Source organism: Melanostigma gelatinosum, assembly GCF_949748355.1.
Source record: "Melanostigma gelatinosum genome assembly, chromosome: 15".
Taxonomy (NCBI): Eukaryota; Metazoa; Chordata; class Actinopteri; order Perciformes; family Zoarcidae; genus Melanostigma; species Melanostigma gelatinosum.
In genome coordinates this window covers 16,970,491-16,989,439 of record NC_136648.1, presented here as the reverse complement: position 1 = coordinate 16,989,439, position 18,949 = coordinate 16,970,491, and the positions used below count along the sequence as shown (strand labels likewise).

Below are 18,949 nucleotides of genomic sequence, written 5' to 3'. Positions count from 1 at the left end.
CAGACGTTGTAAATGACCACAAATTAGGTGAAACTCGCGCTGCGCCGGTGGCGTGTTTGTGCGTAAAACGGCACCCCGGAGAAGTGCGGCGACAGAAAGCGCAATACAGTAGCGCTGCTCTCTCTCAGCGCTGGTCACTTCTCATGCAGAGCGCGTCTGCGGAGAGTACACCGCCGAGCTCCCTTCGTCCTTCACACACACAAACAGACACACACACACACACACACAAACAGACACATACACACACACACTCTCTCCGTGCGCCGAGGACGGGCCGCCACGAAACCGAGCGGAAAGTGTCGAAACATTATCTCGCGCTCTTCTCATTTCGCGGATAATCACCTAGAGTCTGGCGGGGGGGGATCGAGTATCTGATCGGAAACTCGGCGCGCATCCGCCTGCTGGCTCGCTGTGTTGGCGGCGTCAGGAAACTGGAGAGACAGCGTGCTGTGAATACAGATGAGAGACAACTATTGACACCTTCAGCCTATACCAGTCTGCTGTGCGCCCGGACAAAAGCTGAAAGGACATCGCTGCTGCCAAGGATTTAGCTTCATATCGGTCTGTCACTTCAGGTTGTGAGTCATCTGCTATCCACAGAAGCGTAGCTGGTGAAGATACCAGCTCGGTATCTTCACCTTATCTTTTTTGTTGTTGTTGCTTCAACCCGGAGGTGAAAACTGGCCGCCTGCCATCGGTCCTCCTCGAGGCGCACAGAAAACCATTAGACCTTCCCTAAAAAATGTTTTTTTAAATACTGGACTCAGGCGAGACCCGTCTGTGGCTCTGACATGCTGTAAGTTGCTTTATCTGAACTGGACCTATAATATGGCTTCGCTGTATCAGAGATTCAACGGGAAGATTATCACGGCCAATTCCTTCCCGCACCCACCTGAGGCCAGTCACCTTCTCGGTGGTCAGGTTGCAGACGAGGAAAACGCAGCGAAGACCCCTCAGCAACTCGTCGATGGCAGACCTCACGTCCAGTACCGCAAAAAAAGCTCGAAGGAGGATGAGGATGTAAGACACTTCTACTTTATTACCCGACATAACCCTCCCTTATGAAACACATCTCCAGATGTTTAGTTTAGATAAGTCACAGGCTTCATACAAACACATTAATAAGCCGAGAGTATATCCATGGAGGTATAGAAATGTTTACAGTTTTGGTCAAGAAGTTGGCAGTGTAACTAACTCTTGCTAGAATTTTGTTTTTGCTTTTGTGTTGTTTGGTTGCATCATTTGTTTTTGTCAAGCTGTCTTCAGATTATGTTGGATACAAATCTAAGAGGGCCTGTGAAAGTTGTGGTCTGTGTCTTTTGTCATTTATCACCTTCTTCTTTCATATTTTATTTCATTTTTCTTGGAGCATCCACAGCATTGTTTAACAGACAAAGACAATGTGAAAATCATCACCGTCTGGTGTGATTTTCTTTAGGTTTTGTCTGTGTTTTTTTTGGAGGGAGAGGCTGCGCTTTCCTCTTGCACTGTCCGTGGTGCTGAAATAGCAAAGAACATCATTTGGTCATGATTGTGGCAAAACATGGGTGTAGTCTGAAGTTTTTTTAAGTTCATGTTTTTAAAGCTTTGCTTTTTTTTGTATGCTGGTCACCATCTTGGCAGTTAATGCACTGGAGCCAGGAAATGAAAATTTAGTCAAAGGGGAAGACGTCCTTGGGCCTCTTAGATGAGTTGCACAATTGTCAGTAGACATTGACTTGCTAAATCCTATCCAGTTTGGACCTATAAAGCAACAATGAGAAGATCTCTATTGTGACTCTGAGTCGGCTTCACGTCTCTGACATGGTTATGTTGTGACAGTACACTATTGTTAGTGGCATTATAATTGTCTTCAAGTTACCAAAAAATGGATTAAGTTCCCTCATATGAGACAGTATGTGACCTATTGACAGATTTAGCCTCCTAAATACAAGTGCCTAATGAAAGTAATGCTTTGCTTTGAGCAGATGTTAGATTTTAGCAGTATTTATAAAGCTTTGTACCACTTTGAGTTGTCAAAGTCCAGGTTGTCTTTCCAACACTTTCTTTCTCTGCGAATGCACACACAGCAAAAAATGCAGAACGGCAAATACAAATAGTTAAAAGTTCCTCTCCAAAAGATAATGCTTTATTCTTCGAACGTTTTTGGCTTCCTTGCCTTCGTGATGTTTGTTCCTGGTGCTTTTATATAAGTGCATTTGTAAATGTTTCCAACCCGAGACATCCGAGGCAGATATTCACTGATTAGCCCTCTTTGAACCAAAGAGGAGAAACCAACAAGGTAACACACGTGCTTCAGTCTTTTGGTTTGACTCTCTCTGCATCCAGTGAGGCCTGATGAAGCGACTCCTTACGTAAATATGCGTGTTGCTTGTTTGCAGATGACACTAGTTCCAACATACAGCAAACAAAAGTGTACATGACTGGCCTTTGATCTTTAAATAGCCACCAACGCTGTGATGTTCCTCTGAATTATTGATGTTCTTCACATCAGGCGGTACGGTTGGCAACAGGCTGAACTCTGACATGGCTCGGGCTGTCAACAGCCATATTTCCCCCATTTCTGTCAACAGCCATATTTCCTCCATTTCCTTTAAGGACCTCGAAATGTTCATTTTATGATAATTCACTGCTGCAAAATTCAAAATTGTGATTTCCCCTAGCAATTAAACCTTGGTATTGGATTTTAGGAGTGTGACCAGGAGATGCTATTGTGCTGCTGGATTTCCAACATATTTATTAGGTTTGCACCGTTAATCTTGAGGTCACCTTTAGTCCCGATGTCCCCCCGAGTCGTGCTGGAGCATGAAATTGCCTTTAGCCTCAGGAGATGAGACTATTTCCTACCCCACCTCCGCTCTGTAAAAGTTTTAACACACTGTTGTTGTTTCCATTTATTTTGCGGAGGGAGAGGGCACAAATTGACTTGGAAATGTCAATTTCATTTCATGTATCCAAATATTTACCTGCATGGTTTTTCAGCTTGTTTCTAAAATCCTTCAGATGCAAGTTGAGCTGCATTGTTTTAATCAAAGCTGGGGGAAACAATGGGAAATAATTTGTTTTGTAAAAGATGTTTACTTTGTTTACCGCAGCTTTTGGTGTGTGTGTGTTTTGCAGGATTGATTAGTTGTTGCTGTGCTCGGGGTATAAGCATCAATACTCTGTGCTAGAGTTTGGTCAGCTAGGGAGACATCAGCAGTAGTTCTTTTCTCCTTGTCGGTACCCTTTACTGCTAATAGAAACCCACAAGTGTCCTTAATTAATGGCCGCTGCATGTAAAGATGCGGACTGGAGCCCCGGGATACTTTTATGAGCCGACCTGTATTGACTTTTTCTTTCTGCACAGCCGAAAGGAGAGAAAATATAAACATTTCTCTCTGTTTGTGTCTCACATGGATAGGTGACAAGTGACTCTACAGAAGTCTGGGTAGACAAATTTAACAAAGTGTTTATTCATGCACGCTTTCTCCGAACCGCATACATGAAGGCTCGACTCTCACTCAAAAAGATTTGCTCATTTCTTCTCACTGAAATAGTTGGACTTAAAAATGTGATTTATTTTATTTTCATAAACTTTTCCAACATATAAAGATCAGAATGCAACACAAGATGACATCTTACAGGGAATAATTTAAAGACAGATCAAATGCGATATATGTACAACAACAATGGGGCAGCACATTCTCAAGGTAAAAGTAGTGGCTGTGTTTACTTTATGTTTATACGGGTATTGTTTTTCCTTCTTTATCGAAATTAAAATATAAGACAAAGCTTAAAAGAAATTCCCTTGAAAATAATTAGTCCTTACAATCAGAGATTCAAAGGAAGTAATGCCCTTCAGAGAATCAGGTCCATCTGACTCTTCCAATGGCAGACGACCATTTTTAGATACATTTTTTAAAAGCAAATATGTTCATGTTTAAGCACGAGTCATTAGTGAAAAACCTATTTCCCACAGGGATCTAAGACTAACACGCTGCTCTATGCATTAGTGATTTTCTTTTTTCTCCTCCTAGGCTACAGATTTTTTATTAAAAGTATACTGGAATTTAGAGGAAAAAGTAGGATATTCTCCCTGAGGATCCTGGTGGCAAAAACTTAATTTTGAAACATGGAGGTTACGCAGGCTACATCTCCGGGGATGGAGACAAAGAGCTGTGAGCTATATGAGGTTTCTCTTTTAGAGATTCCTGGAGTGTTTTTATAGTGTCACCATTGTGTTTCAGTATTCTTAGCTGGGTATATGCGGAGTTCATCCTGTAAAATGTCATCATACCTGCATGGCTGTCATCTTTTGAGTGAATTTTAATTTTAAGATTCACTTTGGTGATATTGTCAAAGGTAAATCCCAAACAGTGTGACTCATTAATCACCCTGACTGTGTGATTGAAGTGTCAAATTTAATTCAGATACTACTGCCCAGGACACACACACACACACACACACACACACACACACACACACACACACACACACACACACACACACACACACACACACACACACACACACACACACACACACACACACACACACACACACACACACACACACACACACCCTGCCTGTCCTCATGTGCACTTAGCTGTGCCTTCTACTTCCAGAGATACTCCAGATCTGAGTTAAACAGTTTGGCCCAGTTCCCAAATCTTAGTTTTAGCAGTGTGCTTCCCTTTGAGGTCCAGAAGCTCAGATAAGTCAGCCAGATGGAGCTCAACACGAGCAGCCAGACGAAAGAAAGAGAGCAGCGAGATGTGATAGGCCGTCCTCATTATCGCTGTGGTCGGGCTACAGCTTCAGCTTCAGGTGCCGACTGCTTACTGATGGCCGCCGCTGGCTTCTTCATTACCTGCTGCATTCGTCCAAAACGATGGTGTGATGATGATGATGATGCCCCCCCCCCCCCACACTAACAACACAGTCCAGTGCAAAAACGCCAGATGTGAATTCAAAGCACGTATTCTGAACAGCTCACATACATTTCAATAGGCGACTCTTATTAGAGTCAACGGTTAACAGGAAATGAGGGGACAAAGAGGCTGGATTGGAACCAGTGACTTTGCAGTTCATGGTCAGCACATTTTTATGTTTTCGAACTACTGGCTTTTTTTGTTTTTACGACTGGAGGCATGACGGTCGTAAGTGAGGTGTTGAGGTCACATTTTACCTGCTGTTTTATCTGACAATGGCAAAGACATAGTACAGTTTAAAAATGTAACATCATGGGACATTTCCCATTCCTCTTTTGTCTTCCCTAAGAACAAAACACACATGGTTCTTAAACCTTAAGTAACTGTTGGACCACTTGGGGGCAAAAGTGGGAGAGACATTAGCCTTTATTTGGAGTCGTGTGTCTGTCCACCTGACAATCTTAAATCCAATATTAATACTACTTTTCGCTCTGTTTCGCTCTCCAGTCGACTTTGGAATAGAAAATATCGGTCTCCTTAGCTGCTAAATGCTTCACTATGTTCACCAACTAGTCACTTATTTTGTCTATCTGCTGTCTTGTGCTAAGCAGGTAATGTACAGTGGGTGAGAGTGAACCAAAACAGGAAGGTTTCTGGCCCAAAAACCAAACCAGTGAGCTGAGAGATGCTGAAACGCTCTGCAAGCTGAGGGGAACTGTAGAGTTTGCGATACAGTAATTCTCTGTGGGATCATCACCATGAACCTCTTCACATAACATATTGACAATTGATCCATTGTCAATGTAGAAATGTTGATTATAGCAGCTTTAAGGTTTTGGCTGGATCGGGGAGCTTAAACGTAACACATTTGAGCTTAAATAGACGCTGTCCCGAGCTCCTCCCCTCAGGACAGCGCCAGCAGCCTCAGCAGGACCACTTGCTCGCCGTTGCCATGGTTGCAAAGGTGGAAAGGGTGGAAAGGGTGGAAAGGGTGAGGCTGTATAGGCTCTGGGAACACGCACACACTCGCTGCTGCTCGTTGGGGACTCTGACTGCCGTCTGGAGATGACGCAGCTCTCACATTGCACACTGAGCATCCTGTGCTGGTGTCATGCATCATGCTACATCCGCCGTAACGAGCGTGACCAGTTGTTTCCCCCCCCCCCCCCCCCCCCCTCTAATCTGAAAACAGTAATTCGCCTTTGGCTCTTAGGAACATCAGCCTCTCCTGTTTCAGTCAGGAGCTTGCAGACTCATTCGTTATCGACCTGTTGTTTTTTTTGTTGTTTTTTTTGCTCCTCTGTTTCCAGAGGGCATCTCAACAGGTCGTCCATCCCTCACCCCAGGACCTCAACGTTCTCTTGACAAGCCATCAATCATCCCCCCCCCGCCACACCGCCCTTCCCCCACCACCTCCACGGACCTGTCAACAGTGCGTCAGCAGGCTGCTGCCTCGCTGGGAGGCTGTGCCTCTTCCTCTTGATGATTTACTTTGTTATTACACAAGCTGACAGTGGAGATTGGTCAGTGTTTGAATACAGAGGAGCATTATTACACCCCGATGAGACGAGGATCCTGCACAATGGTTGACACTCAGCTTCAGTCTCTCGTGGTACACTTTCCGCTCTGAAGGTCCCCCGAAGTAACAAACATATCATCGGCTGTTATTGAGCCTCCATGCAGGTGTTTTGCTTTGAGTTTCTTTCACATTATTTATTGATTGTTTTATTTGGTAGGGACAGTGCACATTAATAAAACATTTCTGTAAATGCGCCAGAGTTAGCCAAGAGGCTATGTTTCATCCGTAGTCCCTTGGCGGATGTTACAAAGTCAACCTAAAAACAGAATATAAGATAAAATTTACAAAGTTATGCAATATTTACCCTTTAAAAAGCATGCAGACACAATAAAATAAGAGAGAACATTAATATAAGTAGAAACATCATTCAGGACGCTCTTATATTGTCAAGTACTAACAAGACATGCAACACAGAGGCTCACATAACACAAATGTTAACATTAACATTTGAAATCTTCGCTTTTCACTGATATTTGAACAATAGTGGTCATCTTTGTGGTCAAAAGTTAGCGAGTTAAATATTCATGCAGTTAAAATAAATTAAATCGTATGCCTCATGTCTCAGTTTGTTTTCTTTGTTGTACAACTTCAGGCTGTGTTTTCAACGTTTTTCAATGATCAGCTTTATTTTTGTGGTTAAAAAACAGCAGTGCAGCTCTTTTGGAGGAAGGAAAGGGTAATTGCAGATTACGTTTGTTCCTTTATCTGCAATTTATTGTCATGAGAGTTTTTATCCCGTGGACTGTGTCATTTCATTGATGTTTGAAATGCAAAGCACATGCCGTGAGCTATTTATAATATATATATTTTTAACAGCTTAGCCATGCACCGTTTCTGTTTTGCCACTGGAGACTGTTGTGTTCCAATCAAAGCACCAACTCTACACTGTACTGTACACATCAACGCACAGTACAGTAGGTGAGCTCAGGCTTTGGCTCTGGTTCACACAGACAAGTGTATTTGTCATCGCTGTGCTGCCAGCACCAATAAAGCCTAAAATCCTACTTGTCCACAAAAGACAAACAAACAAAAACCCAAGTGGTTTCCTACACAGCCGTTGTAACTAAAACCTGCCAGCTGCCACAGCTAACAGTGTCTAGACAAGATCCAAGAAGAGCAACGTAATGTCACCTCTCATATGCATTGGAAAGGTTATACGTTCACCTTGCAACATCAGCCAAATTGAGTGATTTCTGACCTGCAGACACAGACCTTTTTATGGCAGAGACAGCCGAGAAATCATCAGCGGCTTAATTACCACGTTTAATTCAAGAGGGTGGAAAAGATCAAATTATCATATCGGTTGCAGAGGGTGCGAGTCGGAACCAGAGAGTGCATTTCAGCTGCCAGCAGCCAATTTATCCCCCGGCAGCGATGTGTGCTGCTTTAGTGTCTTTGAGCAAGGCTCTGGATGCTCCCTTCTTACAGAGACTCTCATCTTCTAAGCAGCAGCGCCTCTTGTTTACAAATGCTCCTTTTTCTAATCAAAAGAGAGACTAATCCGGAGTACATCATTAATAATGAAGACAGCACTTTAAAGCCAGTGAAGGAAATGTCTGTCAGCTAGAATTAGAGCAGAGGAGCGGAGCTGCCATTTCTCCCGAGCCCTCTAACAGCCTTCCTCTGGTCCGAGACCAGGCAGCGGTAATCCGTTGTGTCACACGGGCGGACTCGCTTATCGACCACGACATGATACAGCAGCGACACACCCCTGGGTGGCGAGCGCAAGCAGACACGCGCGAAAGACACCGTTGAACCGTTGAACCGTTGAACCGCTGCACGCATGCAAAATGCAGGGTCGTATCACAGCGGGGTAAACCCTGGAGGGGAACCGACAGCGGAAGCAACAAAGTAACTTTGGCTTTTGTACATTTGAAGCAACAGATCGCTGTTCTGATGCAGTAAATGTGCTTACAAATCAAATCATCATTTTTCATCTTGCCACTCCCAAAAAGGTAGAAACAGCCGGCCGGCATCTGTCCAAAGGCCCTCCAGCATCTCTAAAGCTCACAGGTTACATTTTATACCTCACCTGTTCATTGGTATGTAGATTGCCAGCAGCAAGTTACATCAATCACTAATGATAGAAATAAAAAATGTAAATCTTTAACCATTATTCAACTCTATGTACATGCTATGATCGTGGCGGGTCGAGCTCTGTACACTTGTGTTTCGTAACGCTTGTAGATGTGGTGATGTCTTGTTTTGGTAGCAGATGTTTGTCACGTCAGTGTCAGTATACTCCATGCCGTTCAGTCGACATCCACCAAACCCTGGAGCCAGAACGCCTCAATGAAAAGCAGCCATGCTGGACGTAGTGACCTGTGTTTAAAATGTCTAAATGCCTGCTGGGACACAGGCCCGTTGACTACGCGGGCCCTCTCCTGCCTCCTGGCTTTGTTTAGTCTTCTATTAAATAACACATGAGATCAGTTTTCATGTTGCATCCTCATCGGACCTTTCTGTGCATTCTAGTCTTTGCGAGGAGCCGCGAGAGAGTCCCTCCAGCCATGAAGGTGGGGTTAGCTTGTTGTTCTGTTCGAGGATTCAACACTAATGTGGCCGGTCAGAGTTGTTTGCTGCATCTTAGCTCTGAATTAAGAGTGTGTTGTGTGTCTGTCTGTGTGTGTGTGTGTGTGTGTGTGTGTGTGTGTGTATATCTGCTAACTTACATCTTGTGTACAGGCCCATATATAGGTAGGTCATTGAGGGGGCTTTTTTTCCCCCCTCTGTTGGGCACATTCTGTATTGCGCAGCTTATCCTCCATCATCGTCTCCAGTCAATAATTATCTCCTGTTCCTCTAAACCAGGAGTCAGGGGTCTTGAATGAGAGCCAGAGCTCCGGGGACGAGAGGGAAAGGATTGCTTTTCCCTGAGCCGGGGAATCGAGCGTGGACGTCTGTGAGGATGTTCAGTGTGGCGCTCACATGGAGCAGAACAGAGATTGGGGGAGATAATGATTGTTTGGTGTATAGCGGAGGTGGAGAGAAGGGTGAGAGCGCTATTGAGTGATTCCCTACTCCGGAGCTGGCAGCCTGTCAAAATCGTACCCGACAAAAAGACGAGAAAGCCGAACCGCAATGATTGATGTTCCTTCCCTCAACACATTGTCTGTTGCATCATGGGAATACAGAGACTATATTGCTGAATGTGTTGAGGAAGGCATTGTGGCTCATGGGTTGAGACAAGCACACACGACTCATCAGCTTCACAGGGAATGCTACATGTCTGTGCTGTCTGACCGTCTGTCAGCTGGACTTCTCAGAACTTGATATCCATGATGTTTTATTGTCGGATAGACCTCGACCTGAACACCAGTTGATTCGATTTTTGTCATAATATGCATCTGGGAATCCAATTGTTTACCTCTTTAATTTTTGAGCAGAAACAATGTAGTTTCGTCTTTTTTTTTCCAGCTTCCACAGGCACATTTTAGGGCAAAGAGATTGTCCTAAATTTGCATTAAATTAATTTATTTCTGGCCACTTGGGGACAGCACAACAAGCTGTACTGCACCAAGTCCAGAGGGAAACATCTGGTCCTTGAGCGCAGTGCTGGGCGAGTACAGTGGGCTTTCGTGCTTTTTCGCTGCGACTAAACCAAATCAGTTAGCATGGGGACTGTAAATCCAAAACGGTGAGTTCACATGTAGATATATATATCCACTTTTTTCTCTTGGATATATATTTATACTTATATTATCGCTAAATGTTTATACCTACATCCGTTCTACTTTTTTTGCTGCCCTTTTTTATTCTTTATACATATATTTTCTTGTTTTATTGTAAATTTGTGTTTGTACATTGAGAGCGGAGTGGAAACCGGAGACAAATACCATGTATGCGTAAGCACACATGGCCAATAAAGCTGATTCTGATTCTGATTGAAAGATGCAAAATATGCTCTGCAGAGTGAAGGGGAACTGCAGAGTCAGGTGTCACTGTGGGTTCGGCACTGTAAGTGTGGAGGCTTCAATCTTCCTCTCACGAGGGAGGGCCGCGGAACACGCTCCACTGTTTTTTACAGTAGAGTCGCTTCAATCTACCATAAACTGGTTTACAATCAAAAGTATTTAATCTGACTGAAGCTAAAACAATGGCAAAGTGAATTACACTATTTACAGAATCTATAGAAATATGATCCGGAAAAGCATTCACCCGCGTTTCAACCTGAAAGCGTAACAACCTACAAGATGAAACGTGAGCAAAGAGGACGAATTCCTCCTCTGCACTTCCTTTCATAGTTCGAAAAAGTCACAAAATGTCCGTCTTAGTTTCTATTGGCTAAATCCAGCTGTCCAGACCCTGTGCGTGGGTTTGATGAGTCCTTGGGCGTGTCTCTGGAAATGCCTGTCTGTAAATCCCTGTCTGACCCTTGGCTATTGTTCACAGTTTTAATACATTCAATGACTGTCTTTTATGGCTTAACACTTCTATGGTAACCATACTGTAAACATACTATATATTCGATAAGGATTTGCAACTTTTGGCAAAAAACTTCACAAGCTTTACAAGCATAATTGGTATAGCATGTACTTGCTAACATTTTACTATCCACCTCTAAGGTGCTACAAATTCGACTAAGAAACACTTCTAACTATAAATCTTAAACCACACCTCTAATTTTAAATCCTAAAGCACACTTCTAAACCTAAGCGACAGCTTTCGTGTTTCACGTTAAAAAAATGAATTAGTGCTGCTTAAGGTCTAGGAATGACTTCCGTGGTTGTAATATCATTTAGAGAAGGTTGTGGTTCCAGACATTGTGCAAGATGTTTTTTAATTTTTCATTCATTCAAAAGTAAAATAAGCTCAACAGGGAGAGACTCCATGCTACAGTCACAAGCCTCGAGGGCACAGGTAGTATTTGCACTTGGTGACGCCGTATTAGCTTCACAGTCTCGGTCCCTTTGACCTCTTAAGTGTTCGTGTTCGTGTTCTAGCCTGCATCAGCCCGTAGCCGTATGACCAATGCTTTTATCAATCCACAAAGTTGGTGTTGTGGGTAAATTGCTCCTGGGAGAAAAGCAGATGGGAGACAGTATAAACAACCCTGGGTAAAAAGTGCCATAAAGTGGCAGAGCTCTCTGTGTGTAATGCTGATCCCTGCTGAGCGGCAAGATGCGGCTAATGGCTCAGGTAAGTGGTTCAGTGCTGATTGTTGTGAAGGGGCCGAGGGCTTTTGGCTGCACCCACCCCACGCTCTCCTCCTGTGGGGTTGTGTTTCAGGGATTAGTGCAGACGTGGACGGCTGTCCGACACCTTGCTCTGCCTGATTCTCCCTCAAAGCGCTGACGTGATGTCCTCTGGCGTGATGGCGGTGTCAAGTTCTCGTTGGGGGTCTCCTCCCCGATGATGCGGTCTTTCCCTGAGAAAGCTGGGCAGTGTTTCAGTTTGAGAACATCCATGCCAACATCCACAGCCACACACACACACACACACCCACGTGGGCACTCTCTCCAACGTAATGTGTGGAAGTTAGTGCTGAGATGCTGACGATGGAATAATTCTCACTGAGAGCTGAGGTTTATGACCAGCTCATCACTTCTCCCTCTCTGCATGTACATCACTCCTCCTTCGCCCTTTCCATATGCGGCCACTCCGTCACAATGAAATCACGCAAGTTGTCCCGGGTGGAGAGGCTGTGGAAGGTGAGTGTGTTCAATCTTTTCAGGTACACGTGTAACCCGTGTTTGCCTTTGTTTAATGTTTGCCATGCGGAGCATTTTAGGGGCTTTCTACTTTCTAATTATGCTTCTAATCAGTCTGTTGTTGAGCACTCGATGAGCATTCTTTTGAAAGTAATTACAGGCTGTTTCTATGCATGAGTTAGTGTCAGAGTTGTTCATTTTATGTATTTATTTTTCAAACAGTCTGATTGTACGTTGTTAGAATTTGATGCAAAATCACAGCTATTATCTCTAAAAATGCATCAGTGGGTAAATCTAAACACCAGGCTCTCAGGGGACGTGCTGATGGGCAACTTGGTGTTGTAAAGTTATGTTAAATACCACTAGAAATATCAAGTATTATGGGGTGAAATAGATTTGTGACTTTTCTTAGTAGATTTGTGACTTTTTACCCTATCTGCATCCCTGCTTTTTTTCGTGAATGTCTTTCTCGACTGCTGCAGTGAGACTTAAAAATAAACCCAGACACACAGGATCCAGCATAGAAATACCTTAATGCACTTCCCCTACAGTCATTAATTGTGGTTAAGCAAAGACTGCACTGTGCATGCACAGAGTGCTTCCTCAGTCCCGTCATGCATTATCAGCTTTTTCACTGTGATACATATTTAATATTCACCCCCACTAGACAAAGTTGGACCTCGACGGCACAAACGTTTAATAAGAATCGACAATGGGAAGAGGTCATTATCAGTATTTTGACGTTTCTAATGACAATAAACTTTTCTCCCAAACTTAGTTGAATCTTAATGCAACAGTTTATTTCAAAAAAACTTGTGGCAAGCTTTGCCTTAGGACACTGGATCGAGTTTCTGAATACACCTCAAATTCGAAATGGAAAATTTTATTATTTCGCCCAAAGGCACTTTTTTTTTTACTTGCTTGTGTAAATTCAGGGCTTCCTGGTTGCCAAGGGGTTGAAGAAACTGACAGCAAACACAATGTTCCCAATTTGAGTCCTGCGAGCAACCTCCGTCTCTTTCTCTCCTCGTGTGCTGTCGCCTCTATACTGTCTTCTCTCTCTAATGAAGGGCAAACAGTGTCCCACAAAGAATACTTGAGGCCGAATCATTAGGTTGCACACCACATGGGCGCAGATTCCCGGCTGGCCGGAACCTTTTCCTGCTTGTTATTCTCCTACTCATTTCCCCCATTCTTCTTGTAAAGTCTGAAAGTATTATTGATGACTCATCTTGACATCAAATGGGATTTGGGGATGTGTAATCAACCTGTCTATCATATACAATTCACTACATGCATGAAGCCAATGCACCTTTTTTTTAAACTAAACCCCTCCCACTGACTTTTTTCTTTTCCGTGCATTTGTGATTCACTCAGCAGTACTATCTCATTAGAGACATACTACAACATATATCTCGGTGTTGGTAGACAGATGTTTCACTTGATGCTATCAGCGACACACAGGGAGCAGGAGGCAACAATGAGATGCTGTCAGGCTTTGATAGAGTCAGGCTACAGCTTAGCAGCTGATACTGATCTAGCTGGGTGTCCTGGGGTTTTGTCCTTGTGGCTGCCTTGATGCCTGAAATATGTATTATTTTTGAGACGATAGGAGTTTGACACGAGCATTTCAAAACTGCATCCAAATCCCCTGAGAGGCTGAGCTCTGGCAGAGAGCTGCTGGTGTACAAGCTGTCACAATGTCTTTATGTTTTCTGTGTCTCAAGTACATATTGCTGATTATAATATCACCAATACTGCTTCTACAACTACTACTACTGCTAATACTAATATGGACACTTTGGGAATCAACTGACGTTTTCTCTCGTGCTGCCATGAGATTGATGATGTTGCTTTTGCATGGACTAGCTTGAAGTTTGGTACACACACGTAGCTTAGAATGCATTTTTATGACTTGGGTGATCCTTAAACATATCTATACTCAATACTACATATCAATATTACGTTTTAAGAGAAAATAAGTTTAAAACTTATAACATACCATCGAACACAAAACCATCGGCCCCAGCTGTACTTTGTGATTTGTGCTAATTGGCAAATGTCAGCATGCTAACATGCTAACATAAGGTGGTTATGGTAGTGAACATTGCAGCTAATTATCAATATTTTAGCATTTCCATTGTGGCAATGGTTCCAACATTTGAATGATCAAGGTAAAGGGTTGTTGCTTTCAAATTACAGAAGAAGAACGTATTTTCTCACCATAAGTGCTGACTGGCTATGAAGATAGTTTTAGTTTTATTTGTCCAGGTTTTGAGATATCTTTCTCTGGTTTCTACCCTACATTCACCCCAATACAATGGAAATGAAAGTCATTTTGTTTGGAATTCCCGCTTTTATTTGAATTGAAAAATGACAACCATCTTGTAAAAGCTGTAGCACCACAAACTAAACTTCGTTTTCCGCCATAGAACTAGGGTTCAGGGCAGAAATCTCATGAGACGAACATCTCAAAGCCTGGCACAATAAGATAACGTCCTTTCAACCAAAGTCGATGAAGGTTTAAATTATAATAATATCGCTAGAATAGCTTTGTGCCTGTTTTGGGTGGGCAGCGTCTTGGATTTCTTCATCTCCTTGTGCGCAATACAAAGAAACAGGTTTGTGTGTGTGTGTGTGTGTGTGTGTGTGTGTGCGCCTCTCATTTGGGTCTGAAGTACTGATAGAGAGAATAATGAAACATAAACAAGATTGGATTTTTTTTCTTCTGTTATTTGTCGGGGTCCTTGGAGAGGCGGAGTAGCGAGATGATGAAAACCTTTTCAAACCCACGGTGAACGGGCAACAATGGAGCACTATTCATTCAGATGCTACTAATTTGCTTTTAATCAATCCCCTCTGTGACTCAACTACTCCATTCTTAATAAGAGTAGAACAGCACTGATATATTAATTATCTTTTCCTTGTGATTCATCATCACGTCCTTTTGGCCCACTGAGATCAATTTTTTTTTTTTACACCTGTGACTTTTGTTTCTTTGATGATTTGTAACTCCCTGATCTGACTATACAGCACACGCTGATGCTAATTCCTTGTTTATGGCCCTTGTGGCTGAGCTTTGTCTCCGACAAATTTCCATAACAACTCGCCGAAAATGCAGTGGTAACTCTAAACTTTGTTCTTCTTTTCATTTTACGACCCTCTTGCAAGCCATTGATGAGCACACATAAAGTTCATGAGGCTCGTAAGTCTGTTTTACGAGAACTAAATCAGCAGATGGGTTAATGCCCTGTAAATGCACGCTGACTCACCCCGCTCGTCTCCTAAAGAAATAAATGCTCATGTGCCATACTTAATGAGCAACTTTACCGTTTCCTTGTTGACATCATTTCCTCGCTGTTGTGTTTTATTGTCTGAGTCATATCCGTGCAGTGGAGCTGCGCTCAACATCTGCTTGCTTAATTTCTTTTTGACCACAGTTGCGTGAAGGTGCCTTTTGGTGTTTTCTTCAAAAGACACTTTGATGAGATGAACTCATGAGAGATGCACAGGAAGTGGGAGACATCTCGAGTCTGGCAGTTCAACTTTAGAACTGAAAATATTTGCATCTTCACATAGACGTACAAAAGGAGTACAAAATTATGATTCAAGTCAACGTATTTCTCTATGTCTTAAACACATTTCTGTAGGGGATCTTAAAGGCTAATTCAAAATGAGCAAGGCATGCTTTGTGAAATCAGTGGACAGATAATCGTTACGTGCTCTAAAACTCTATGGTTCATCCTTTGTTAGGGATATAAACACGGTCAACCCTAATACAACAGAAGATAATTCAAGTATATCAAGAGTTGGTTAAAGATGAACATTAGGGCCAGTTACTGTCATGGCTGCAGGCCTTCTTCTCAGACGTCTCGGTGGACCTCTCTCTCTTCCGAGCCCCAAAAAGCTGTTGTCATCGAAGCATTGAGGCTCTTTTAAATCTTTTCTGTCTCCTAGCTTTTTGAGCAGAATGCATTATCCTGGAAACGTTTACTGTGGCAGTGTCTGGTTTTGTGGCCACAGAGTTATAAATGTGAGGAGATTTTGCAGCCTGGAGGAGGTTATATGTTCATGGCAACCTATTGTAGCACAAACAATAAATGAAGGCTTGTTTGACATACTATAAATGGACCCATGAGACCTATTGTGGAGGCCAAACTGGAACCACATTATGAGCCTCTGATACTGGCAACCTTGACGCTGTAATACTGTTTCTCCTCAGTTATTTTCTTTTTCCTTGAAAAGTCCCAATTTGGTCCCCAAGGATGTCGTTTTGGTCAGAAAATGAAAATGAGTTTCTGTTTGAGTTTCATCGCTGCTCTGTGGCGTATTGTGCAGTCGAGATAATCTTTTTCCTCAGGAGAGAATTTGTGAGTGCAGGTAGTGGGGAGCTACAGGGATGTTGCTCTTTTCGGGTTCACAGGAGCGAATATTTTGGGTTGTGGCGTACGACATACGCCTTATGGGGCACACAGCGACACAGTAGACTGCAGAGCATAAAAAATGACTGTCATGAGCCTGAGTCAGTCAGAGGAGGTAATGTGAAACTGCCATAATCTAAAGTGAATGACGAAGCTGGAAAAGGGCACAACATAAAATAAACCAATTTCATCCTCTGTGGTCTCATTTCCGTCCAGATATTATACAACGCTGTTTGAATAATGAAGAGTATACTGTGCAATGGGTCTATTCAAAAATGCGGCTCAAATGCTGATTGAATGAATTAATAGCTTTCCATTCAGCAATCATGACATGAAATAAGATGTGATTCCCTCGTTTACATCAAATAGGATTTAGTGGAAAAGTCAGTAGCCAATTGTAAAAAAAAAGGTTGCATCCGAAATTCCATACCAGCATGCTCGTTAGTATGCTAAAACAGCATGTGATATTTTTTAGTTTGTCCAAGACCTTTGTGTGAAACCAATAGTACGCGGATTGCATACTATTTCCGATTGAATATATCCATATGCAAACACCAAATAATGTAAGTATATACTTTGCGAGGCGGAATATCATTTTTTAATAAGTTCAGACTTCATGACTCTTACAAATTGCTGTTTGGTCACATGAGGTTGGCACATGTTACCATGGTTAGGCGTCTCCAACCAGCAAGCACCCACTCAGGAAGTGATGCGGTAACTACAGTAGGTGCGTCTCAAAAGATACACGCTACTGTTTATTCACAGGAAACTATGTTGAACAATAGTGCACACGTATTGAGTATGTGCATAAAACGAGATTTCGGACACTGCACATGTCAGCATACAGAGATAATTATAAGTTTGTACATTTTTATGCCTCTGAGCCGGCGACAGCCATGGCCAGAGTCATTATGTTTTGGGGGTTTTACTCTGTCTGCATCATTTCTTCAGATTTGGCACAAATCACGGTTGAACTATTTGAAATTTGGTGGACAAAGGTCAACGTGACCTCACAAAACGTGTTTTCGGTCATAACTCAAGAATTGCTACGATGATGATGTGGTGATATTTTGGAAAGATATGGATGTCAACAACAACATGACTGGTTGGCAGAGGCATACACCCGTGAGGCGGTTATTGTAGTTTACTTTAAGAATGTATTCAAAAATAACACAGGCTTTAGCATCATTACGTAACGATAACCAGCTAGTTCTGTTGTTAATACTTGACAAGCAAGTATGACCAGTGCAGCCTTCCTAGAACAACTGTTAAGTGTTGATGGGGGTCAAGGAGTGAGATTCAGAGGCTCGGGAATGATATAAGAGTAAATGTCATTTTTTATAGCGTGTGTGCGTGTGTCCAAACATTTCCAGACAAGACAATGGTAGATTAATTGCTTCCCCCTGAAAGTCCTCTCTTGGTAAAAGACCAATAATGAGTCTGATTAAAAACTTGTGCACTTGTTAATCACCCCTCTGTAACGTCCAGACAGTGAAAACACTCCCGCTGCCTGCAGTCTGAAAACTTCTCTGCCTTTTGTCACTCACGTAGGCGTGTGTTCTCTGGGCCGGATTGATGTCGTTGAAGTGTACAGCAATGATCTGTGATGAACTCTGCAGCACGGCCCACACGCCGGCTCTGTCCTTAACCCGAGATTTATGGCCGCGGCTCGGCAGACGAGGAGTGGCGATGCAAATAGCAGTATTTACACTCGGTGAATGCAAGCGTTGCGGCTAATCTGACAGCTGAGGGAGCCACGGCGGGCCAGAGGGCGAAAGGGACGTGACTGATGATTGAGTTGGCCGGGCTGACAGCAGGCGGCACAGCCGAGTGGAAACAGCTTGTTCCTAAATCAGCAGCCATCGTTGATTGATAGGATTTTATTGGCATTGTGCATGAGAACAATTTAAAATTTGTGTTTTATTTTCATTGGCTTTTCAGTGGTCCACACACAAAAAGTCTCCCCAACACACACTGTGCAGTGCATACTTCCCCGGCAGAACATTTTGACCGGACTTTCTGTTTTATTTATAATCCTTAAAGTCAAACAGCAAGCACAGTTTAATGCTACAGCAAACAGTCATCTCAGTTATGGTGTGCATACAACTGAAGTGCAACATGGTGTATCTGTTTACAGCGCAACCAAACAAACACATGTTTTAATATAGAAGTCAGTCAACCGTAATTGCAACCGGGACCTGGGTTCAAGCTGCACATGCTGCAAGTGGTTCTCCACACGACAGCAGGGAACAGTTCCGTTGGTTACCTTGCTGAGGAGTTGTAGATGTGCAGCTGTGGCTCTCCATCTTAACAGCTGTCTTCTTGTTCCATCACTCCCTGCAATCTTTTTGCTGAAATAATGACCTTCGTATCATTTTGTATAGA

The 18,949-nt window shown here is 43.0% G+C and overlaps 1 protein-coding gene across 1 annotated transcript in view; it reads left to right on the top strand.

Annotated features, from left to right (window-relative positions):
- Positions 1 to 828: 828 nt before the first annotated feature.
- The window catches only part of LOC306789587 (A-type potassium channel modulatory protein DPP6-like), a gene marked incomplete at its 5' end in the record, with an annotated part of 57,405 nt that continues 39,284 nt past the window's right edge, over positions 829 to 18,949 (top strand). Inside the window, one exon of the mRNA XM_079285603.1 lies at positions 829 to 1,020. Within this exon, the coding sequence (XP_079141729.1) occupies positions 829 to 1,020 (192 nt within the window). The remainder of the gene's footprint in view (positions 1,021 to 18,949) is intronic.